Source organism: Helianthus annuus, chromosome 2 (genome assembly GCF_002127325.2).
Source record: "Helianthus annuus cultivar XRQ/B chromosome 2, HanXRQr2.0-SUNRISE, whole genome shotgun sequence".
NCBI classification, from domain to species: Eukaryota; Viridiplantae; Streptophyta; class Magnoliopsida; order Asterales; family Asteraceae; genus Helianthus; species Helianthus annuus.
In genome coordinates, this window is record NC_035434.2 from 90,905,840 (window position 1) to 90,932,856 (window position 27,017).

The window sequence follows — 27,017 nt, forward strand, 5'->3', positions numbered from 1 at the left end:
TGAAATCTGCAACTTGCAACTTCTCCCAAAAATTCAATAACCTCACACAAGTGTGATTTGATAATTTAAATGACATATGTTAGTAATGGTACTAATTCATGTAAACTTGTCTGCTAAGATTTACTAATAAGAATGTGTTTCAACTTCAAGCAAGAAATGTTTAACTTTCCTAAATACTAAGTCTGTCTATAAACAACTTATAGATCCGAGATCCAAGTGTTATAAATCACGCTTACATACTTGGTTATATAGATAGATAGATACCAATTTGGATACATGACCATCATCATGAGTTCACAACACAAAGTTACAAGAAACAACACACGCCCAAGAGCGCACCATTATTGACGACACACCTACCAAAACACATCCATAGTTAATGTATTACAAACCTTATCGCAACATGATTTGCATAAATGCATATATTACTACATCCTCTCATGCAAGTTTGGCTGCATTGGTTGGACACGGAATGAAAAGGGTTCATGTTGTTGGTAATCTCCCATGGCTGCCATTTCACTTTGTTGCTGCATATATCAATCAAAACCACAAATTTAGAATTACGGAAAACTCATAGACACGATAGTAGAGTTGTTAGACACAATATGAACTTACGACCAAATACATGAGATGCTTATTCTCCTCCTCAAGAACTTGTTCCTGACTCACACATGGTACATAAATTCAGCATACTCGCAATTAAGTAACCTTTCTATATCGTAATTCAAACTATCAAACTGTAACGAGAAGAAGCACCAACACTTACGCGTTTTCGCATGATTTTGGGGATTTCATCCTGTTTAGATTTGAGAAAGAAAAAAAAAAGAGTCATCAGAACATCAAATATATGGACCAATATTAGGGTGTAATCTTTATTTAAAAATAGCTCCAAATAAGCTTACCTTTTTCTCACGAATGTTGGTCAGACCATTTTCAAGTGCATCTTCATATCCAATTAGTTCTTCATAGTTCAAAGAAGTTATGTCTTCCCCTTTCAGGTGCCTAAAACAAAACAATTACTAACATTTATAGAGAGAGAGAGAGAGTAAAAAGTTATGTACCGGAGCTCAATTTGCATGCTCTCGTTCTCTTTCTTGATTCTGTCAATTTCATTCTGCAGATTCTACGGGTATATGGCAAGATCATCAAGAGTCAAAGAGAAGACATCAATCATCATTCAAGAATTCTTTGATAAAATAAAGACATTAGACATGTATTAAACTTACATGTCAGATCTAGGTGGATAATATAATATAATATATATATATACTTGACTTAAACAACCTATACATTTCAAATCAAGAATAAAGCAGCACTAGATATCTTAGGTTTTTGCAAGTAAAGGGAAGTGAGAGAACACCAGTTACTTCCAGATCTGTTCATGGATGTAACAACTCTATCAAAAGAAAGTGCCGGATCTTAACCTATTTGTAGATCTGGCCGTAGAACTCATGTATCAAGTTTCTTGACATCTTTTTGGCAATCAAATTACCAGATCTTTCCATGAAAACACAACAGACAAAAGGGTTACAAAAAGAGAGAAACCTACCTCATGTTTAGCATCCCACAACTTATTTCCAGAAAGCCTTTGATACCGATCCAGCATGTCAATCAAGCTTTCATGCACACAAAATGAAATAAAAGGTTAATATTAGCATCAACCCACAAAAAGAAATCTCACATAACATAAGTTGCAGAAGAAAGAAAACCCTAAAATAGTCTAGAACAAGCATGAGTAAAAATCTAAAAGATGCTTACTTGGTTTTGGGGCTGCAGTACTCATACATCTTGCCAGAAGAGCCATAGATAACAAGAGAGACATTAGCATCACACAGAACAGTAATTTCTTTAGCTTTCTTGATGATTCCATTCTTTCTTTTAGAGTAAGTGACCTGCCTGTTACTTGTGTTCTCTATCCTCTTGATCTCTATCTTTCCTCTCCCCATCCCCTCCCCTCTCTCAATTTGCTTTCAGTTAACAATAATGAATCTTGATACAAAAGTTATTAAATAGAATTACAAAGTGTGTGTGTATGTGTGTGTGTGTGAGAGAGAGATTGATTTCTAATTAGAGCTGGAAAACAAGAGACTTTCCAAAAGAGTGAGCAAGAGTGTCTTTCCTTGTGGGGTTTTGACATGTCCAAGACATCTCCATATTATCTCTTGTACTTATCAATTCATTTACTTCTTAACCCTAGACTCCCTCCATTATCCTTTGGTCTATTTCATCAAACCCTCCTATAAAACAACATCTTCCACAGCTTAATTATAGATTTTCTCACCCATTTATTATTATATCATTTAATTAATGTTCATCGTATAATAGCAATTAATCAAATACCTACGTCTAGTTATCCCTAACCACAATAAATTAATATTTAAAACAACATTGAAAAAAAAAATACACATTGTTTCATTTGTTTTACCCAGCATCATAAATCATTAGTTCAAGGAACTTTTTCAACCTAACGATTGTCTACTTTAGAGTTTAGACGGTTAGAATTCGAAGAAAAAAAATAGAATTACTAGAAAACACTCATGTTTTGAAGTAAAAATGAAAACTTACTCGATAGATCAGAAATTTTATCATCAAATCATTGATACAATATAATCCGTTCCCAGATTCCAAGTACTGCATTCAAATTTTCCAATTAAAATGATTCTGTGTTTCAAACAACAACAACAACAATAATAATATATCCATCTGTATTATATTTGTTTTTTTATATGAATCAACGTTTAAAGACTATTAATGTAGCATAAAGATTTGAATTTGAAGATAGTAACAACTATTGGTTAGATGTCTATACGTTGGTTAGGATGCTTATGCATATGTAATGAATATATGGGAGGGTTAATGTAACAACTCTCAAAAGCACCCAAGAACGAACCCTAACCAGAACCCTAAACACGTACAACGAAAACCGAAACAAGAAATCAAAAATGTTGATTTTTGGTGTTCTCGCGGGGCGCGACAGTATCACACCTGTCTCTCGCGGGGTGCGAGAACCTAGTAGCCGCCTCAAGACACGTGTAGGACACGTGTCAACCACGTGTCAAGCCTACTCATTGATTCAGCAAACCTAGGGCCGCGCTAGACTCTCTCGCGGGCCGCGAGAGAGTATCATAAATCGGTCGCAGGGCGCGAGAGGCCCCTGGTTCAGCTATAAATAGAACGAGCTCTGCACATTTCAAATCGTTTAATTCTTTTCTTTCTCTCGCTCTCTTGCTCTGTCATTCTAATGTCAGAACTTCTAAACCCCGAAATCTGCTTGTTATCAGGGTAATAACTCTAATCACGGATATGGTACCATATTCGATTGATTGCAACCGATCCAACGGATGTTTAAGTACTGCTTGTATACGGCTATACTTTGTCATTCGTTGTGGGTTTTGATCTCGTGATTATCGTTAAAGTTGAATTGTGTTAATATGCTAATACGAGTTCCATTGTATCTAGAATTAGAACTCATAATCCGGGAGCTTCTAAACTAGAATACTTTGCGATTAAGTAAACTTAGTAATTAAGTAAACTTAGCGATTAAGAAAACTTAATGGTTAAGTAAAACTTAGCAGTTAAGATAACTTAGTAGTTAAGATAACTTAGCAATCAAGAAACCTTAATAGATAAGTAAACTTAACAGCTAAGTAAGATTAATTAATCAGCTAAGTAAGATTAAGTAAAGATTAATTAATCAGCTAAGTAAGTTAATCAGTTAAACAGTTAAGTAAGTTACTTAATTAACCAGTTAAAGTAAAGTTAAACAGCTAAAGTTTAACAACAAGATATACATGAGGTAGATAATATCTAAATAGGTATATATGGGGTAGGTATTATTTAAGAAAATATTATCTAAGGAAAGTAATATATAAGGAAGGTATTATCTGAGGAATGTTTTATTTAGGGAAGGTTCAAGTGAGAAAGGTATATATGGGTAGATAACACCTAGGGAAGTTTTATATGGGGTAAGACTTATCCCTTACCTATAAATAGGAAGCTTAGAATTCATTTTTCTTTGCTCATTCCTTCTATTCTTCTCTCTATACGTTGGTGTTCTAACCAATAATCACCGATACGATATTCTGTCCGATCGATTCGGGAACCAGCTAATGAATACCAAAGTGCTGTCTAAATAAGACTATACTTTGTGAATTCCGTTAAGGTTCTGATCTCGTGACCATCATTAGGTTTGATATGGTTTTACACTAAAACGTGTTCTACTCTGTTAAACTAAATGTTTAACTATCAGAAAAACTCTGATCCATAAACTTACTATCAAACAAGATGTTTAATCCTCAGAATATTCAGAACTATAAAGTAGATGCTTAGTTATCAGAAATTTTAAAAACAAGAGGCTTGTTTAATCAAGACTATATGCTAACAAGGTAAGTCATTCTCTTTTTACCAAAATTGTTTTCAAAACCCTACTTGTTTTAAAAGTTATAATTACAGTGATTAAGTCTTTATAATCTACAATTACTGCCTGTATGTGGGGTTTTGTACACACTACTTGATAAGCTTCACCATTGGATAACGGGTTAGCCAATGTGTAATATGACCATAGTCACAGATCCGATTGAGTGACAAATACCGATTTGGGGTAATTGGTTGATATAAACATTGTAATAGCCCTTAATACTGTATATTATAACAATGTGTCTTTTGTATAAATTGAATGTACTCGCCCGTATTTCCTGCTGACAAAACCTTTTTAAAACGCGTTTCAAGTGATTACAGTAGATTGGAATAAGAGTTGTGATACGGCACCAAAGAGGCTTACAGAAGTGGCTTATTTTATCAATTAAATTAAATTAAGAAAAGTTGTTTTATGTATTCGGGTTTATCCCATATTAAAGCTACCTTTGCAAAACATGGGTTTATCCCATCTAGTTAATAAATAAAATTCGGTGTTTCAAAACTCTGATATTTTTCCTAACTCACGGTCATGATGAAATTTCTACTGCAATACTTTTCAAAATAACCACTGGTACCACTTGACTGCTCACGGCTCCCGCTCCCAGCGTGGGGTCGGGGGTCGTGGCAGAGGTGGTATCAAAGCCACTGGTTTAAGCAAATAGGTGTTGTAATAATACCTAAGTTAAAATGAAGAGTTAGGAAATTGATATTATCTGGTAGCACCCAGGATATTATTTAGACTTGAACCTAAGAAAGATGCCTTAATATAAGCTTCAAGATGAGCTAGTTACTTGTATAAGTATAATGTGATAGATATTGGTATGCCGTAAGAATGATGACTAGAATATTGCAAGTATGATAAATAAGCAATAACACTTGATCACTGTTATTTCTTGCTTATTGGTACTACTTGGTTCTAGAATATGATCCGTCATGTGAATACAAATTTCCTTGATTCTTTATGAAAGCCTTAATATAAAGGCACCTTTAAAATCTTGATTTGGGAAGATACTATTTATGGGAAATACAATGATAATTACCTCTCCGGCAAGACTGGGTATGGTGTGGCAAACTCTCCAGCTTGTCCGGGTAAGATGGGGTTACCTCTCCGGTGAGACCCGGTAAGATGGGGTATATGATATGTCAAACAAGTAACAAAATTCCCTAAATAATACCATGACCTGATGTCTGACCTGTTTTTTTTTTTTTTTTTGAAATATGAATTTGTTAAATACATTGACCTTATGAATGGTATGTATATTACAATATGTGAAATATATGATTATATAGATATGTATATCTATAAGGAAATCCAAAAGCCATAACGATTGACAATTTAGAATAAATCAGAAACATGTGTGTCAATGATAATTCTAGATTTCTTTAACAGGAATCTCTTGCATATATCTATAATTCCGATATCGAACATTATTTTGTTTGATCATCTGTCTCGTAACTCGTGCAACAATATAAACGACGGGAACCCTTTAAGCTGTGACGCCATCGAAAGTATAAGAATTTCCAATGCATTACCTTAGACTATTAACACAAGTAGGAAACCTGTAACTAAAAGTTGTGCTAGTCATAAAACGTCTAAAAACTTGCGTTAATGAGAGTAATTCTACTTTTATTAAGAATTCTTGAGAAGATAAGAGTAACCTACGACTAGATGTACCTACCAAGATTTTCGTCACCTGTGATCCTACTAAATTTTCAGTAATAAAGGAGTTGTTGCAGCAATACATGGGCTGCAAAGGACTAAAACTGTCCTAACCAGTAGTATATGCGCTATTACGCCAATAAGAATGAAGTAATGTAGGCTTCAAAAATAAGGTATTAAGACCTGATTTTCGAAACACACGATCAAGACTTACACCATAAAATGAAAAGAACTGACAGAATAGAAATTTTGTCTGCTTCATAAAAAGGAACAAAAGGCAACAATGATTCCTGAGGTGATTACTGAGATTTGCAAGCCAATAGGAAAAGTGATCACAAGGAGACAACACATACAAGCCGACAAAATTCATCTCTGTGATAAAAGCCGCAAGTTATACACGAAAGTAAGGAATAGTTTTAAGGGTCTCGGTGATCATTAATATTAAAGGCAAGAAACTGAAAGAAATTTCGGCAATATCAGAATACTTCGACGTTTTCCGAGAGGATCTACCTGGACTATCATCCGATCACGAGGAGGAACAATGCAAGAGGAAAAACCCAGTCCGTTTGAACTGTGGAAAAACATGCCATGTCTGTCCTTATTGCCCAAAACTGACGAAGGCACCCGATAACAAGGCAACAACAACAGACGGAGCTAAGAAGAACGGGCGAGCATTCGTACTTACTACGCAGAAAGCAACAATAATTCTAGATACGATCGCTGATATGTGACATCTATTATAAATCAAAGTTAATAATTAAATAAATTCATCCTATCAAGTACTTCATCTATTCAGAAACATAATAGACTTGTTTAGTCTTCACTTTCCTTGAATCATTTATTTGGTTACGACACCTTGTGGTGGCGTTTTCATTAACTTAAAGCTTGGAGTTAATCTCATTTTCACACTTGATGTACGGATTTATTTATTTAATTTTAGTTGGGTCATTATCTTAAACATTCTTAATACAATTATGTGTTAGGATAAGAGTACACAAATTCGTATTATATTCCGGTGTACCTCTAAAGATTCTTTCATCATTTATCGGAAATTCTATGATATTCGTTTGTTCTTTCATCTTCAAACTAAAAATCCTATGAGATTTATTTGGAACAAATATTCAGATTTACTTCGTTGAGCCTTGCATTTGATTTCAAACACGGTGAACTCGTTCGATCACCGCTATTATTATTTCGATCACTACAACACCTTGTGGCGTTGGTATAAACTTATAGCTTGAGACTAATCTATATATACCTTTCGCTTGACTCATCCTTTAAAGTGGTCTTAATGCAACTATGTGTTAAGACGATGATACACTAAACTCTATTGTATTTCGGTGTATCCTTGTAATTCAATAATGTCAACACACTGACTTTTCCTCATATTATGATTCGATAGTTGACACATCATCTTCGTACTCCTATTCAGTTGAGCTTATTGATTCTAAATCTTCTGTAATTGACAACTGATGTGTGTTAAACAAAATATAAAAATTAACTAAAAGTAGACTCTCTAAGCTAGACACTAAAAAGCTTTAAATCTAGACTCGACCTAAATCACACAATCGGCAAAGGTACCGATCACTGTAGTATGACCTAAGGAAGTCTGGATATCGAACCACGAGACTCTATTAATCACGTAAACTAGACTCTAACAGACATTGACAGACACGACTGAAACTTGTTTAATTGTTTGGGGGGGGGGGGTTACGGAAAATCTAAGGAAATCTATTTAAACTAAATATTAAACTAAAACTAGACTAAACACGAAATAAGGCAAAGGCTTTTCTTATATGATTAACGAGACCACCTAGACTAGAATCCTGGATTGATTTTAAATAATTACCGATTAAGTTAACTGCATGATTTATGGAACCGGGATCTTATAGTACTAAACATATTAAGACACCAACTAAGCCCCTCAACCCTTCTCGAGGTGAAACTTCTAGCGCTACCTAGATCGTTAATCCTACCGGTTATTAGACGTCTTTCCAGTTGTCTAATTATTGTGTAAGTACCCTATGTTGACCTACTCTTTTCCAATTATAGATCTAGGGTAGTTTGGATTTCTCAATTTGACTTGATAGACTAATAAACCCACGGGGCAACTAAGGCACGACCTTTTCCAAGGACTGTCTAAAGCAATTCGCCGGGTAAGACCTATAAATAGCCCCGCACCTTCCAGCTATAAGGACTAGCAGAACACTAAAAACTAGCAAATCACTAACAATTACTTCTAAGGTTATTTGTTAAATCCACCCTAAAGAGTTAAGATTTATTATGTGATATAGACACTCACCAAAATCTAAAACCCTAGCATGACTCTATTATGTGATAAAGACCGTCACCAAGAATCACACGAAACAATTGATAACAAGAAACCAGATTAAAGTATGCATATACATCAAATCAATAAAATCAAACTCTTTACTAAACACAACAAATCCACAAAAATCATGCAATTAACGAAAAAGGTAATAACTTTATATTAATCCAATCATCAAAATCTAGGTGCCTTAAAAGTTTAGTCGAGCATATCAATTAATGAAAACAAGACAAAGATGTTCAAACTAGAATTCATGATAACAAGTTTCGTAAGAAAATTAAAAACAAAGAACTAGAAAACCCGTGTAGTCTTCAATCCTTCGTCCCGAACTCGTACCAATGATTCCAAAGCTTCAAACTCTCCGAAATTGCTCAATGAATGCTCCAAAATTCGCCCAAGATACTCTCAATTGGTAATTAGGGTTTTGTGTTAAATTTCTTGAGTTTAAATACCTAATCCCTTGGTGAACCGAATAATCGTCGTCATAAACACCCGTTGCGTCGCGCGACGGGTAAGACCCTTCGAGGTCACGTGGCGCGACCATATAATATTTCCATCAATTGTCTTTTACTTGGTGGCGTAGCGCGACGGTAATAGCGTGTAGCTGTAGCGCGACGCCACAACATATTTTTCACAGACTTGTGCGTCCTTTTTCCAGCTTGCACATCCCAAAAACTCTGAAATAATTCTAACTCTTTTTTCAACTTGTTTCCCAGCATCTAAAACTTCGTTTTTTTATATTTTCAGCACAATTGACCTGGAAACACAAGATTTCATCAAAGTATGCACATTCTAACGAAAACTACACTAAATGTAATGGAAAACTATACAAACTATACACGAATAAAGGATGTATTTTGCAATACATCAACAAGCAAGGTAATTTTTCCTTTGACAGTGAATTCTATTGTTTCTAAAAGTAATTCACACTTTATTTAGACATCTATTGGTCATAAATCTTTCTTTTGGTCTGACCCATGTAAACTTAGTCATTCTGATGATTATATCATTACACTTCGTCCATTTGATACCGATTTCTGGAATCTATTAAATTGAACCATTGGGTTCTATTTGTTGTAAACTGTTCTTGTATTCACAAAAATTTGAACATATTTTTCAATTACAGTGTCACTTACCTTAATCCTATTATTTAACACGTAATATAACTCAAAAATGACATCATGACCTAAATCTCGAGGACGAGATTTAAAGCAAGGTGGAGAGGATGTAACAACTCTCAAAAGCATCCCAGATGAACCCTAACAAGAACCCTAAACATGTACGACGAAAACTGAAATGAGAAATCAAAAATGTTGATTTTTGGTTTTCTCACGGGGCGCGACAGGATCACACCTGTCTCTCGCGGGGCACGAGAACCTAGTAGCCGCCTCAGACACGTGTAGGACACGTGTCAACCATGTGTCAAGCCTACTCATTGATTCAGCAAACCTAGGGCCTGGCTAGACTCTCTCGCGGGCCGCGAGAGAGTATCATAAATCGGTCGCAGGGCGCGAGAGGCCCCTGATTCAGCTATAAATAGAACGAGCTCTGCACATTTCAAATCGTTTAATTCTTTTCTTTCTCTCGCTCTCTTGCTCTATCATTCTAATGTTAAAACTTCTAAACCCCGAAGCTCTGCTCGTTATCAGGGTAATAACTCTAATCACGGACATGGTACCATATCTGATTGATTGAAACCGATCCAATGGATGTTTAATGTGATAATTGTGCTCTGTAGACGTTGTACGATGTAAAACAATATCAATTATCAATGAAACAATGTGTTTTGGTGTCAATATTTGTGTATTTGTGTTTGACGATTTTACGTTTTGATTCTAGTTCGATTTCAAGCTTTAAATCGCTTTCTGGAAAGTTATACGCAAACTGTTCCATAAACGTAATCAGTTTAACACGACAAACACTCCGGAACAGTGACATAGGCTTAACATACCTTAAATAACCTTCACATAACTTAGAAATAAGTTTTGGAGGGTTTGGTGTGTCTAAAACAAGTTTATTCGATCACAGGGACTATTTACGACAAACTGCAAATGTACACCGATTCGTATAGAAACGAACTTTCTGAAACATGATGATAAGCTAAACATATCCTAAATATCGTTTACATAGCTTAGAAATAGGCTTTGAGGGGTTCGGTATGCGAAAATATGCATATTTGATCAATAGGGACTAAAAGTGTCAAAAAGTGCATAAGTTTGCATTTACGCGCATATCTTATGTTCTGAACATATCCGAACATACAAAATTTTTTGTAATCATTAAAATATTTTATTTTAGTGATTGGAATGTAAAAATGTCATTCGTCGTGTAATTTGGATCGTTTTCGCGTCCGTTCGAGTTTTCGTCGTAATTAACCGAATAACGTGACCGTACGACCAAACGAACCGACATCCGAGATGTTTTCAAGCATATTTCATGTTCCCTATGCTTTAACTTCATCGTAGAGCCTTGAAATGGGGTTAACGGGGCTTAAAAACATCAAAATCTGACTTTTAAGCTTGCAGGGACTAAACGTGTCAATCTGCCAAACTTAGCTCGCGGGCCGCGTAAGCCAAGGGTCAAGCTTACGCGGGGCGCGATAGACCATCAGACTAGAAACTTTGAATCTGGTCACAGCAGCTGATTTCAGTGGTTTATAACATGGTTTTGGGATACCTTGAGGTCGTTTTTGTGTTCCCCCTATATTAGAAACCATGTTCCACAAGTGTATGGCCAAGATTGATCCTCCTAACACTTGGAATGATCTTGTTAATCTAAACTTTCTATAAATAGGCTTGGGTTTCTCATTTGTTCCTTGCTGAAATTGAATTAAATCTGCTCTAAGTTGAAGCTAAGGCTTCATACCTGAGTATTTTAGTTCAATTCTTCCTAGCTTGGACCTTTTGTAAGCTTCTTTTATGCTTGTATGCTTTTCAAGCATGAAAGTCAAACAGTGTTTGACTTTCTGCTTTGACCATGAATTGGTCAACACAAAGTTCGTTCGAACTTTGCAACGTGAGCGTAATCACGGTGGTTATAGTCCCTTGTGACTATACCTACTGATTACCACGTTGATTAGCCGAAGTGACGAGTAAAAGTTTCGGTCAAAATGCTGATTATGCGCATTTTGCAACGAAACTATTTTCGGGTATCAAAACACTTCGTTTTGATATCAAACTTGTTTTCTAACTTAGTAAACATGTTTTAACGTGTTTAACTCGTCATTTTTAGTCTAGTGCTTGTGTAGGGTCGTAAGTTAAGCGGTCTTGACAACCGCTTATGTCACACCCCCAAAATCCACACGCAGAGTACCACCGCTTGGAGGCGTGACATGACCCGGATCAAGCCACCAATCATATCGAACATAATAAGTAACAATAAACGTAAGTGTATATCAACCCACAATATGAAAGGTGTTCAAATAGCATAGTTTAAGTTGCAGAAGCATAGTATGAAATCCAACGTAATTAATAAGTTTTCAACTGTCACAAGTGTTTATCAAAACGTCCACGATCCATATCCACAACGACTGTGCCTCCCGTGCAAGCTCCATGTATACCTAAGGTCCTGAAAGGCATGTAACAGAGAGTCAACAACTAGTTGAGCGAGTTCACAGTGGTTTGTTCAGTTATAGTAATCATATTGTAAATCGTATGTTCTTTTAGTAATCCATGTATCGTATGCATTTGTATCGCAGCCCTCTAGGCATGTGTGCGAAGATTAGGGGGAGTTTCCCAAGTATTCTAGAGTAGGTATATTTGTATCGCAGCCCACCCGGCATGTGTGCGAAGTTTAGTGTATGGTTCGCAGCCATTCTAGGCATGTGTGCGAAGATTAGTTCTATTATCGCAGCCATTCCCGGCGTGTGTGCGAAGAGAAGTATTTGTATCACTAGTCTAGCAGTATCTATCAATATCTCTTCCTCTCCCGAGGCCCATAGTACGTAATTCCGAAAATAACTTAAGTACAAGAAATCTTCTAAACCCATTCCCGACCCTGGGAACCCATGCCTTGGTAAGAGTGTGAACTCACCTTGGTTTTGCTCGGCAGATACACAGAAAAGTTCAATTAAGCTATATGGCGTGGTCAACCACGTCCTACCATGGGTACCATACAAGTTAGGTTCGTATTCAAGAAGTGCACGTATATTTTACACGTATTGTACCCAAGTAACGATCATAACATACACGTATAATCATGGCAGTTCAACAACATTGCTAGTTCGTGGTCTCGAGTCGAGACTAGAGATCTCGAGTCGAGACAGTGCGATCTCGAGTTGTAGTCCCGTAGTTCTCGAGTCGCAACAAAGGAGGTCTCGAGTCGCAACCGGAGGTCTCGAGTCATACTTTCATCACTCGAGACTAGGCGGTCTCGAGTCGCAACCGGACCCGCAACCATGGTCTCGAGTTGTGCTGTTTGTGTCGGTGTTGTGGTCTCGAGTCGAGACAGTGGGTTCTCGACTCGCAACCCGTGTCGAGACCGGGGATTGTAACAAATTTCCTTAATTACCGACCATTAGTTCCGAAATGTTTGCTAACAAATTTTGGCAGTTTCAAATCAGATCAATCAACAGTTTCTATCATGCTTTCAAACGAATCAAAACAGCAAATCATAAATATTTATTAACCCTAATCATGATCTAAGCAAGAACAATCAACCAAGTCATCATACAAAACATACCATCGGATTATTAAGCTAGTAGATTCTGGACTAACATGCATCCTAAATCATGTGCATAGCAGTATCCGAATACACTTTCATGGAAATCGATTTACACACAAACAGTTCTAGATCATCATCATACAAATCCGATTCCTATGAACACTTTCAAACGTACATGTGAGCCGATTATAATGAACATCAACATTAACAGTTTACCTTTCTAAATCCTCATGTAAAGCATACATACCATAACATAATGCAACAAACAATCAATAATCATAACACTAACCGGTTAGAGGTGAGGACAAGGATGGATATGAACACAAAAGCTTCGAGAGGGGGAGGTGTTGCCGTCGGCTTCACGAGAGAGAGGAGGAGAGCGTGTAGGGTTTGTGTGTGTAAAGTGTTTTGCAACAATGAGGAGTATACCCCTACCTCCTAGTGTTATGCGTGTAATTGAAGTGGGCCGAACCCATCATTGGGCCGCCCTTGAGGTCTCGAGTTGGGTACATGGTTTGCGAGTGGGGTTGTGCCGAGAGAAAGATGTGTGGTCAAGAACAAAGTGTGCGGCCCTAATTTGATAACATGTAACATAATAAAATTCATAACATTCAACGCAATCACACATATCAACTAGTCAACGTTCATACAAGTTTCAATAAGCACAAAGATAGATTCTGAAATACGAGTTGTCACATTATCCCCAACTTGAAAGAAATTTCGTCCCGAAATTTGGTACGTGCTCACTGAGGAAGCTAGTTAAGTTGCATGGTTTTCCTGCGGTGTCACATCCTCCCCCCGTTGATCTGGAATTTCGTCCCAAAATTCTGTGGTAGCTTCAGCCTCAGCAGTGGTTGTACTGTTTGCGAACAATTGGGGATACTTTTCTTTCATCTGATCTTCGTGTTCCCAGGTGAACTCTGGGCCACGACGGGAGTTCTAACGAACTCGAACAAGAGGGATTCTCGTTTTTTGAGGACCTTAACATCCCGGTCCGTGATTTTAACTGGTTCCTCGACGAAATGTAACTGTTCGTCGATAGTGAGTTCCTTCAGAGGAACTATGAGGGTCTCATCTGACAGACACTTCTTCAGATTCGACACGTGAAAGACGTTGTGAACTGCACCGAGTTCAGCTGGTAGGTTCAGTTTGTAGGCCACTTTGCCTATTCTTTATATGATCTCGAATGGTCTGACATACCGCGGATCGAGTTTGCCTCGTTTACCAAAACGAACTACACCCTTCCAGGGCGTAACTTTGAGTAGCACTCGATCCCGAACTTGGAACTCGAGTGGTTTCCTGCGCTTATCAGCGTAACTTTTCTGACGGTCACGAGCCGCCGCCATGCGTTGCCGTATCTGTGCAATCCATTCAGTAGCATCAACTACCATTTCTGGTCCTGTGATTTGACTATCCCCCACCTCTGCCCAACAGAGAGGTGACCAGCATTTACGCCCGTACAATGCCTCGAATGGAGCGGCTTGAATGCTGGTATGGTAACTGTTATTGTATGAAAACTCCACTAAAGGGAGATGCTTTTCCTAGCTGTTGCTGAAATCAACCACACATGCCCGAAGCATGTCTTCTAGGGTTTGAATCGTGCGCTCAGACTGTCCATCCGTCTGAGGGTGATATGCTGTGCTCATGTCTAATCGAGAGCCAAAAGATTTGTGCATTGCTTGCCACAGTTCCGAAGTAAATCATGCATCACGATCCGAAATAATAGAGGTTGGCACCCCGTGCCTTGAGACAACTTCCTTGAGATATACGTCTGCTAGAGTGGAGAACTTGTCCTTTTCCTTAATAGCCAGGAAGTGTGCAGACTTCATGAGTCGATCCACGATCATCCAAATAGTATCGTTACCACGCTGAGATCTAGGTAGGACAGTAACAAAATCCATGGAAATTTCCTCCCATTTCCATTGTGGTATCTTGGGTTGCTGAAGTAGGCCTGATGGTTTCTGGTATTCCGACTTGACTCTCGCACAAGTCAAGCACTTTCTAACGTAGGTTGCTATGTGGGCCTTCATGCTAGGCCACCAATACGTAGTTCTGAGATTGTGGTACATCTTATCTGAACCAGGATGTACCGAGTAGCGAGACTTATGAGCTTCGTCCATTACCAGCTCGTGTAAGTTTCAATAATGTGGGACCCAAATACGCCCCCTTACGTATTAGGCACCGTCTTCCTTTTGTTCTAATTGTTGCCTTGAGCCACGTAAGGCTTCAGCCCTTACGTTTTCTGGTTTCAATGCTTCTATCTGAGCATCTCGTATCTGTGCAGGAAGACTAGACTGAATAGTAAGCTGTAGTGCTCGCACGCGTCTAGGTAGAGTGTCTTTTCGACTGAGAGCGTCAGCCACAACGTTGGCTTTGCCTGGATGGTACTTGATGGCGTATTCATAATCGTTAAGTAGTTCAACCCATCGACATTGACGCATGTTCAATTCCTTCTGCTTGAAGATATGCTCGAGACTCCTGTGATCGGTGTAGATAGTGCACTTGGTACCGTACAGGTAGTGTCGCCATATCTTGAGCGCGAAAACAACAGCTCCTAGCTCTAAATCGTGCGTAGTGTAGTTCTGTTCGTGAACCTTGAGTTGGCGTGAAGGTAAGCAATAATCTTATCCCGTTGCATCAATACACAACCAAGCCCCTGTACCGATGCATCACAATAGACCACAAAGTCTTCCGTGCCCTCTGGCAATGAGAGGATAGGTGCGCTGCAAAGTCTATCCTTTAAGTGCTGAAAAGCGGTTTCCTGAGTACCACCCCAACGGTAGGTGACACCCTTCTGTGTCAGTAGCGTAAGTGGCTGAGCAATCTTTGAGAAGTCTTTAATAAATCGCCTGTAATACCCCGCCAAACCCAAGAATTGGCGTATTTCCGTTGATGTACGCGGTGCAGGCAAGTTCCTGATCGAATCTACCTTGGATGGATCGACATAGATCCCATCCTTGTTTACCACATGGCCTAGAAAGTGGACTTCATGAAGCCAGAAGTCGCATTTTGAAAACTTGGCGTACAGTTGTTCCTTTCGAAGGAGTTCCAGAATAAGTCGTAGATGCTGCTCGTGTTCCTCCTGACTCTTGGAGTAGATCAGAATGTCGTCGATGAAAACAATCACAAACTTGTCTAGGTAGGGCTTGCATACCCTGTTCATAAGGTCCATAAAGACTGCTGGTGCGTTTGTCAACCCGAATGGCATGACAAGAAACTCGTAGTGGCCGTAACGGGTTCTGAATGCGGTTTTGGAGACGTCCTCGTCCCGGACTATCAGCTGATGATAACCTGACCTCAGGTCTATCTTGGAGTAGTAGCTCGACCCTTGCAACTGGTCGAATAAGTCATCAATACGTGGAAGTGGATAACGGTTCTTCACTGTCACCTTGTTCAGTTCACGGTAAACAATGCACATCCTGAAGGTACCGTCCTTCTTTTTTACAAATAATACTGGAGCTCCCCAGGGCGAAGAGCTAGGTCGGATAAATCCCTTATCCAAGAGTTCATGTAGCTGTGCAGAGAGTTCTTCCAACTCTGATGGAGCTAAGCGATACGGTGCACGTGCTATCGGAGCTGCTCCTGGTGCTAGCTCGATTTGAAACTCGACCTGGCGATGAGGCGGTAGACCAGGTAAATCTTTAGGGAACACCTGAGGAAAGTCGCGTACAACTGGAATATCTTCCAATTTCTTTTCTTTTGCTGATGCATCGGTAACAAGTGCCAGAATGGCAGTGTGGCCCTTACGCAAACACTTCTGAGCCTTTAGAAAGGAGATGATGCCAACCACTGCACCACTCTTGTCGCCTTGAACTTCGAGAGGTTCTTTACCAGAACGAGGAATACGAACGATCTTCTCTTTACATAAGATCTCTGCGCGCTGTTGGGATAACCAATCCATTCCAATGACAATGTCGAAACTACCCAGAACTATAGGAATGAGATCGATCGAGAAAGTCTGACTAGCGAGGATAAGATTACAACCCTGAACTATGTGTGTGGCCTCTAGACTTTTACCGTTAGCTAACTCTACGACATGTTTGGTGTTCAGAAGTGTGGGTGTACGTTTTAACATTTGGTTAACTTTTAGAGACATATAACTTGTATCCGCACCCGAATCAAACAATACAGTAACATAAAAGTCGTCGAGAAGAAACTTACCCATGACTACGTTGGGATCATTCCTTGCTTCTCCCTGCCCCAGCACAAATGCACGTCCCCTAGCTTCATTTCCATTATTGTTTCCAGCATTGTTGTTCCCATTGCCCTGATTGTTATTGTTGTTGCGATTCTGGTTCAACTGGGGGCAATCCCGCTTGAAATGACCTTCAGCACCACACTGAAAACATCCCCTGTTGCCTCGCTGTTGCTGCTGCTGCTGCTGGTTTTGAGGCGCTGGTGGTTGTTGTTGGTTCTGATTCGCAGGTCGTGAGCTCCTGCAATCTTTAGCTTCGTGCCCTATCTTGAGACATCTCTGACAGCGGCCCTTGCGGCACTGACCACTGTGGTGTCTGTTGCACCTGTTACACAGTGGGTGAATTCCCCGATATCCACCCTGCCCCTGACAACCAAAAATTTGCTGACCCGGGCTTTGGTAATCACTATTCTTGCGCTGCTGCTGTGCTTGAGACTGAACGGTAGCTGAGCCCTTGCTGGAATCCCCATCCCATTTTCGCTTGTTGTCATTGGGAGTAGCGGGAGTAGCAGAAGTGGTAGCGGTAGTAGTTGCACTGATGCACTTAGGCAGCCTGTTCTGTTCCACTGCCTGATCTATGAGGCGATAAGCAAGACGCTGAATGTCCTCGATATTGTCGAGGTTAGCCGATGTCACATGGCTCTGAATCTCTGATGCTAGACCTTTGAGGTACAACTCGATGCGCTTGATTGGAGGGTCCACCATGGTTGGACACAAGATGGCCAGTTCGTTCGACCGTTTCGTATAAGCTTCAATTTCCGACCCCGTGATTTTCAGATGGTAAAGCTCCACTTCCAACTTGTGGATATCATCACGCGTGCAGTATTCTCGCTTGATCAGTTCCTTAAAATCATTCCAAGGGGTGGCGTTTGTAGCTGCCAGTCCTAAAATCTGAACTTGCGCATTCCACCATGTCAGCGCAGTTCCTTCCAAAGTACCAGTGGCGTATTTCACCCTGCGAGCCTCAGGGCATTCACACATCTCAAATACTGACTCGAGCTTCTCAAACCAATGGAGGAGTACCACTGCTCCTTCAGTGCCACTGAATGTGCTTGGACGACAGTCCATGAAGTTCTTGAAAGTGCAAACAGGCTGCTGTGCGTGTTGACCTATTGTGTACGAATAGGACAAAGTTAAACACAAGTGTTGGTCTAGAAGTGTAAGATCTAAAGATCTTAGTGTGAGTTACGACTACAGGATATACCTCCATGCCTGTGCGGCTGCAAGTGCCGCAGCAACTTGTTCGTTAATGAGAGCCGTCAACTGCGCTTGAGTCATGTTAATTTGTCCAGACATGATCTTCATAGCAAAGGTAATCATAAGTGAGAGAGGTTCGCGAAAAGTGCGATGACAGAAGAGAGTAAGCACACAAGTGTTCTCAAGCAATAGTGGTTATGTGTATCTAAGCATACTATGAGCAAAGTTCTATGAAATCTAGCAAGTAGGCAATATAACATATACCATATTACCTAATATGTCGAGTCTTGCACGTGGAGCGAAGCGTCGTTGTGGATCATTGAGAGCACTGTTCTGGTTATAGTCTGGTTTTAATAAAAACGTTTTTCCCTTATTAAAACCGAGTTCTCTATAACCAATGGCTCTGATACCAATCTGTCACACCCCCAAAATCCACACGCGGAGTTCCACCGCTTGGAGGCATGACATGACCCGGATCAAGCCACCAATCATATCGAACATAATAAGTAACAATAAACGTAAGCGTATATCAACCCACAATATGAAAGGTGTTCAAATAGCATAGTTTAAGTTGCGGAAGCACAGTATGAAATCCAACGTAATTAATAAGTTTTCAACTGTCATAGGTGTTTATCAAAACGACCACGATCCATGTCCACAACGACTGTGCCTCCCGTGCAAGCTCCATGTATACATAAGGTCCTGCAAGGCATGTAACAGAGAGTCAACAACTAGTTGAGCGAGTTCACAGCGGTTTGTTCAGTTATAGTAATCGTATTGTAAATCGTATGTTCGTTTAGTAATTCATGTATCGTATGCATTTGTATCGCAGCCCTCTAGGCATGTGTGCGAAGATTAATGGGAGTTTCCCAAGTATTCTAGACTAGGTATATTTGTATCGCAGCCCACCCGGCATGTGTGCGAAGTTTAGTGTATGGTTCGCAGCCATTCTAGGCATGTGTGCGAAGATTAGTTCTATTATCGCAGCCATTCCCGGCGTGTGTGCGAAGAGAAGTATTTGTATTACTAGTCTAGCAGTATCTATCAATATCTCTTCCTCTCCCGAGGCCCATAGTACGTAATTCCGAAAATAACTTAAGTACAAGAAATCTTCTAAACCCATTCCTGACCCTGGGAACCCATGCCTTGGTAAGAGTGTGAACTCACCTTGGTTTTGGTCGGCAGATACACAGAAAAGTTCAATTAAGCTATATGGTGGTCAACCACGTCCTACCATGGTTACCATACAAGTTAGGTTCGTATTCAAGTAGTGCACGTATATTCTACACGTATTGTACCCAAGTAACGATCATAGCATACACGTATACTCATGGCAGTTCAACAACAGTGCTAGTTCAACAGTACAGTCACGTAAACAACGTCCAAGTATGCGGCCCAAATGGTTGGGCTCGTAACAGTGTGCAAGTCCAACAGTGTGCATGTGTTCGTGGTCTCGAGTCGAGACTAGAGATCTCGAGTCGAGACAGTGCGCTCTCGAGTTGTAGTCCTGGAGTTCTCGAGTCGCAACAAAGGATATCTCGAGTCATACTTTCATCACTCGAGACTAGGCGGTCTCGAGTCGCAACCGGACCCGCAACCATGGTCTCGAGTTGTGCTGTTTGTGTCGGTGTTGTGGTCTCGAGTCGAGACAGTGGGTTCTCGACTCGCAACCTGTGTCGAGACCGGAGATTGTAACAAATTTCCTTAATTACCGACCATTAATTCCGAAATGTTTGCTAACAATTTTTGGCAGTTTCAAATCAGATCAATCAACAGTTTCTATCATGCTTTCAAACGAATCAAAACAGCAAATCATAAATATTTATTAACCCTAATCATGATCTAAGCAAGAACAATCAACCAAGTCATCATACAAAACATACCATCGGATTATTAAGCTAGTAGATTCTGGACTAACATGCATCCTAAATCATGTGCATAGCAGTATCCGAATACACTTTCATGGAAATCGATTTACACACAAACAGTTCTAGATCATCATCATACAAATCCGATTCCTATGAACACTTTCAAACGTACATGTGAGCCGATTATAATGAACATCAATATTAACAGTTTACCTCTCGAAATCCTCATGTAAAGCATACATACCACAACATTATGCAACAAACAATCAATAACCATAACACTAACCGGTTAGAGGTGAGGACAAGGATGGATATGAACACAAAAGCTTCGAGAGGGGGAGGTGTTGCCGTCGGCTTCACGAGAGAGAGGAGGAGAGCGTGTAGGGTTTGTGTGTGTAAAGTGTTTTGCAACAATGAGGAGTATACCCCTACCTCCTAGTGTTATGCGTGTAATTGAAGTGGGACAAACCCATCATTGGGCCGCCCTTAAGGTCTCGAGTTGGGTACATGGTTTGCGAGTGGGGTTGGGCCGAGAGAAAGATGTGCGGTCAAGAACAAAGTGTGCGGCCCTAATTTGATAACATGTAACATAATAAAATTCATAACATTCAACGCAATCACACATATCAACTAGTCACGCAACGTTCATACAAGTTTCAATAAGCACAAAGATAGATTCTGAAATACGAGTTGTCACAGCTTAGACTTTCGAATCCGACCCGTTTGGTCGATCATTAGGATCCGACCAAGCATATATTGTGACCATAGTTGTATAGGGAATAACCTTCCGAGGTTATACCTTATGGTCGGTCACTTAGTTTAATTAGTTGTATGATAGGTATTTTATATGACTTAGGAAAATGACCAAAATGCCCTTTTCATGCATAATTGGATTTTAAGCATATGTAACTTAAGTTTTGTCAGTTAAACTGATTATGCAACATATTTAAACATGTTAGGGCATATAATACTTGTCATAGGGCTAGTTAGGCGTCTCGTACGCGCATTCGCGCGAACGACGCATTAAAGTAGCGTAGGCTACCTTAATGGGTCGTAAGCACTTAGGATAGGTTCCGATTTAGAATGTAGGCTTTGTTAAACCATATCACATGAGTTCCAATACTCATTTGGTTTACGAGACCTCATTCTACCTGATCTTCCGATTTAGGTGTCGATTTATTAACTCAGCGATTTGATTACTAGGTGCTACTTCATTTCCTTGGTTTGCCCGAGCTTTGTTAAGTTCATTTAATCAAGGATACTTTGCACTTCAATGTGAGTACGTAGTTCCACTATTTTACTGTTTTCGATTGTTTTGGGGTGATTTATATGTGTTAAACAATTCCGATGCTTTCAACGACGATTTCAAAAACGAATACTATGGCTTATATTAAACATAACGATTTCGATAATGTGAACGAACTTGTTGGGACGTATTTACATAACGAATGACATTCATTAGCTTTGGTCGAGCCGACCAGTAATAGGTTATGGTACCATAGGATCTGACAAATCTCGTTATCGGACTGCCACCATGGTTATGTATGGGGGTTATGTGGGTAACGACTGAACTTGATGATTGTTAACTTACCCTTTAGTGGTTTGTTAATACGAGTTGAACGATGGACGAGTTACGAAGGTTTGAATGTATTCGTGAGACGACCAAAAGTTAGTTTTCACAATTAAAACGAGAACGATTTTGAACGATTTGAACGATTGGAACGATTTGAACGATTAAACGATGGTCTATAACACAAACGAGTTAAATGAATTGAACGATTGGTTTTTGGTATGCGATTAGATAACGGGACGGGGGTAATGTGATAAAAGCATGGTAGATACGCCGCTGGTACTTCGCATATACAAATGCTTTTATCATATTATATCCCGTAGCGTTATTTAGTTCACTTGGGCGAACGATTTTAAACAATGACACGCAACGATGTTTACTAAAGGATATAAACCATACGAGTTTTATTACGAGAACGATTTACAATTTGGTTTACTTAAACAAATGTTTTGGGTTAAGATTCATGGCAACGAGATTTTATAAACTATAACCAACTTATTTTTGAGCTGGTTATTCATATTGCAATACCAAACTCTTTTTAAAACAAGGTTTTCAATTAATGACTCTTGTAGTCAAATGAGGTATTGCAAATGTAAACGAGCCATGAATCCGACACCCTCACAAAACCTATGTGCTTGCCGGCATTTCTTTGCTGACTTTATTTTTGCATATGTTTCAGGTGGTGTTGAATGATGTTGACTGTGACTAGGATGCATGCTCACTTAGGATCGGACGAGGCCTTAGTGATTTAATAACAATGATAGACAATGTATTTAAGTGTTTGTTCTTTTTCAAGACAATACTTAATGTTTAATATCGAAATAAAACGAAACTTTTGAATCCATGGCTGTGAAACAATAATTCTGTCGCTCCACTCCCTGACGTTTCCGTCGCGGTTTGTTGTTTTACGTGGTCGGGGTGTGACAGAAGAGTTTGTATCAGAGCTCATGGTTATAGGGAATTAGGTTATTATTAATGCTTTGACCTAGACTATAACTTTTCTAGGACCCTAACGCGAGTGTACTTGCGTTTAGATTCTAAAACAATACTGTCACCTATCTTTAGGTGATAACCACAACGAGAACAGAATAAAACCAATCATCTCTTCTTAGATGATTTATTATAAGGTTTTGAACCTTCAAAGTTTTCAAAATCTCGTCAAAGTTTGGGTCTTATAATGTGAACACGTGCAATCTGGAAGGGTGGGTGCCTGTATCCTGAGTTTTCTGTCTTAGGCTAGAGTGTTCATACAAATCCACATAATCGGACCAGTCACTCATACCTGGGAACTCTTCGGATTCGTGTCCACTTATAGGCTAAAGCAGGTTTTCACGATACATTATATTGACCCATTTACTTTGATTAGTCACTGTGTATCATTTGTTTGTTCGAGGTAACGACGAATGATCGTCTTCCTTATGTTTTGTCGATGCTTTCAATACCTCTTTTGCTTATCCAATTGTCTATCTCACTTGTTTCTCATGTTTCCTTGTTCTTTTAGAATATGCCTCCCTGACGAGATGCACAACCTCAAACTGACGCCGAACTCGCAGCTATTATCAGTCAGCAGATCGCTGCTATGATTTCAAACCTATTACTCAGATCAATCAAGCGAACAATAGCGACAATGCTCAGTGTAGTTTCAAAACGTTTAATTCGGCTAAACCACTAAAGTTTTCTGGGTCTCAAGGAGCAACTGCGCTCCTACAATGGTTCGAGAGTCTGGAAAGCACGTTTAGACATGTTTAGTGTCCGAATGAGCGAAAGGTTGAGTTTGCGTCTAGTGTTTTCGAGAAGCGTGCTCTTACATGGTGGAACGGTGTGATGCGAGATAGGGGTGCCGATGTGGCGATGGCACAAACTTGGGAAGAGCTTCGAGCTCTCATGATGATAGAGTTTTGTCCCCGTCATGAAATTAGGGCTTTGGAACGAGAATTCGATGATCTAAAACAAGATGGGGGAGAACACCATGCCTACACGGATCGTTATGAGGAGTTCAGTTTGTTGTGTCCTACTATGGTTACCCCGTTGGAGAAAGCGATTGAGAGATATATCGATGGTTTGCCTGATTCTGTGCAAGACATAGTTATTGGTAGTAACCCTACCACCATGCGTCAGGCTATCGAATTGGCTGCAACTCTGACTGAGTCACAAGTCAGGAAAGTTAAACTGACCCGCAAGGGTGACAAAAAGCAGTCAGCCGACACCGCTCAAGACAAAGACAAGGGTAAGGGTGTAACAACCGTCAAAGATAGTCTCGATATAAAACCGTAACCAAAACCAGAACTGCACGCGATGAAACTTGTATACTCAATCTGAAAAATTTAGCGGGTAAGGAATCTTGGAGTCCGATGAACCAAATCGCATAAAAATAGTCTTATTAGATTCACAATTAAAAACCAAATCAACTAGAATCAAGACCCAAACATACGCGATAAGTATCGGCACGAAAATTGAGGAAAAATGCACGATTGGATGAGAAGGGCGGCCAAGGACACGCGTCACGACACTGCGACACGTGTCAGACCTACGTGGGACACGTGGCAACCGAAGCCAGGCCGACCCTCCCCGCGACTCGCGACAGGGAAGGCTGACCCGTACGCGACACGCGGGGGAAACCCAAATTTGGGTATATAAGCAACAGTGTGGGACTTGAATTCCTGCACCAGTTCGATCGAATTTCGACGAACTTACTTTCTCGTATCTTAGTTTCTCTACACAACACCCCTAAAACCCCGAAACTCTGCTCCTTATTAGGGTAATAACTCTAATCACTGGTATGATATTTTATCCGATCGATTGAAACTATCCGATGGATGTTTAAGTGCTGCTCAAACTCGGGTTATACTTTGTCATTCGTCGTGAATTCGATGGATGTTTAAGTATCGCACTTTGTCATTCATTTGGAGGGTTTCTATCTCGTGATTGTCGTTAAAGTTGAATTGAGTTAATACACTAATACGAGTTCCATTGTATCTAGAAATTACAACTTGTAAGCAGGTAGCTGCTAGAATACTTAATAGCTAAGTAAACTTAATAGTTAAATAAACTTAGCAGTTAAGTTAGCTGAGTAGATTAATTAATCTGTTAATTAAGTTAAGTATGATTAATTAATCAGTTAATCAAGATTAATTAAGTTAATCAAGATTAATTAAGTTAAGCAAGATTAATTAAACTAAATAAGATTAATTAAACAACTAAGTAAGTTATTTAGTTAAATGGATAAGTAAACTTAATAGTTAAGGAAACTTAAGGAAACGTAATGATTAAGGAAGCTTAATGATTAAGGAAACTTAATGGTTAAGGAAACTTAATGGTTAAGGAAACTTAATGGTTAAGGAAACTTCCTAGCTAAGGAATGAATCTACCTTACCTATAAATAGGAAGCTTAGGATTCATTTTCCTTTGTTCATTTCTTCTATTCTTCTCTCTATACGTTGGTGTTCTAACCAATAATCACCAAAGCGATGTTCTGTCCGATCGATTCAGGAACCATCTAACGAATGCCAAAGTGTTGTACTTTGTGAATTTCGTTAAACGGAATCCAAAGTATTATACCTTGTGAGTTCGTTAAATGGATACCAAAGTACTGTCTGAATAAGACTATACTTTGTGAAATTCGTTAAGGTTCGAATCTCATGATCATCGTTAAGTTTGATATGGTTTTACACAAATACGTATTCCATTCTGTTAAACTATATGTTTAACCATCAGAATACTCCCAACTATACGCTTACAATCAAAATGGATGCTTAATCATCGGAAGATCCAAAATAATAATGTATATGCTTAATTATCAGAAGGAGTAGAATCAAGAAGCTTGTTAAATCAATACTGCATGCTTATACTGTGAGTCATTCTCTTTTTATCAAACTGCTTTCCAAAACCTTATTTATTTCAAAGTTATAATTACAGGGATTAAGTTTATGTAATCTTCAATTACTGCCGGTATGTGGGGTTTTGTATACATTACTTATTTCCCGTCACCATTGGACAACGAGTTAGCCAATGGGTGATCTGACCATAGTCACAGAAATGAGTCGAGTGAACCGATTTGGGGTAATTGGTTGATAGAAACATTGTAATCTCCCTTAATACTGTAAATTATAACAATGTGTCGTTTTAAATAAAATGAATGAACTCACTCAGTATTTCCTGCTGACAAAACCTTTTTAAACGCGTTTCAGGTAATTCCAGTAGATCGGAATAAGAGTTGGATACGGCACCAAAAGACTTACAGAAGTGGCTTATTTTATCAATTAAACTAAATCAAGAAATGATGTTCATGCTAAAGCTACCTTTGTAAAACATGGGTTTATCCCCATCTATTTAATAAATAAAAATCCGGTGTTTTCTAAACTCTGATATTTTTCCTAACTCACGGTCCTGATGAAATTTCCGCTGCACTACTTTTTAAAATAACCACCGGTACCACTTGGCTGTTCGCGGCGCCCGATTCCGTCCAGGGTGGGGTCGGGGGTCGTGACAGAAGGTGGTATCAGAGCCACTGATTTAAGCCAATAAGTGTTGTGATAATAATATCTAAGTCTAAATAAAAGAGTTAGGAAGTTGCTATTAACTGGTAGCACACATAATAGCATTTAGACTTGGACTTAAGAAAAGATGCCTTAGTATAAGCTAAGCCACTTGTTTACGCAATTACGTGTTGTAATAATACCTAAAGTTTAAACGGAGAGTTAGGGACTTAATATTATCTGGTAGTACTCAGGATAATATTTAGACTTGAACTTAAGAATTTTGCCTTAATATAAGCTTCAAGATAAATTACTTATATAAGTATAATATGATGGATATTGGTATGCCATAAGAATAGTGATTAGAACATTGCAAGGTACGATAAATAAGCAATAACACTTAATTGCTATTAATTCTTGCTTATTGATATTATTTGATCTAGAATAAGATATGTTATGGAAATACAAATTTCCTTGATTCTGGATAAAAGCCCTAATAAAAGAGGCACTTTTAAAATCTTGAAAAGATACTATTTATGGGAAATAGAAAATTTTCTCCGACAAGACTGGGTATGGTGTAGCTACTCTCCAGCTTGTCTGGATATACTGAGGTTACCCCTCCTGCGCGAACCGGATAAGACGGGG

At 39.1% G+C, this 27,017-nt stretch overlaps 1 protein-coding gene across 1 annotated transcript; it reads right to left on the reverse strand.

Moving 5' to 3' along the window:
- Window positions 1-217: 217 nt before the first annotated feature.
- LOC110919631 (floral homeotic protein PMADS 2) lies at window positions 218-2,127 on the reverse strand. The gene is made up of 7 exons (XM_022163899.2): window positions 1,759-2,127; window positions 1,550-1,616; window positions 1,062-1,123; window positions 903-1,002; window positions 767-796; window positions 616-660; window positions 218-527 (listed from the first exon to the last, which is right to left on the reverse strand). The coding sequence occupies exons 1-7, from the start codon at window positions 1,944-1,946 to the stop codon at window positions 429-431; spliced, it is 591 nt and encodes a 196-aa protein (XP_022019591.1). The 5' UTR covers window positions 1,947-2,127; the 3' UTR covers window positions 218-428.
- Window positions 2,128-27,017: the final 24,890 nt, after the last annotated feature.

Excerpts from the sequence above, each read along its gene's own strand:
- LOC110919631 (XM_022163899.2), bottom strand. The coding sequence starts at position 1,946 with ATGGGGAGAGGAAAGATAGAGATCAAGAGGATAGAGAACACAAGTAAC. Across the intron at positions 1,003-1,061 it reads AGCATGCAAATTGAGCTCCG|GCACCTGAAAGGGGAAGACA; the intron begins GTACATAACTTT and ends GTTTTGTTTTAG. Across the intron at positions 797-902 it reads CCAACATTCGTGAGAAAAAG|GATGAAATCCCCAAAATCAT; the intron begins GTAAGCTTATTT and ends AAATCTAAACAG.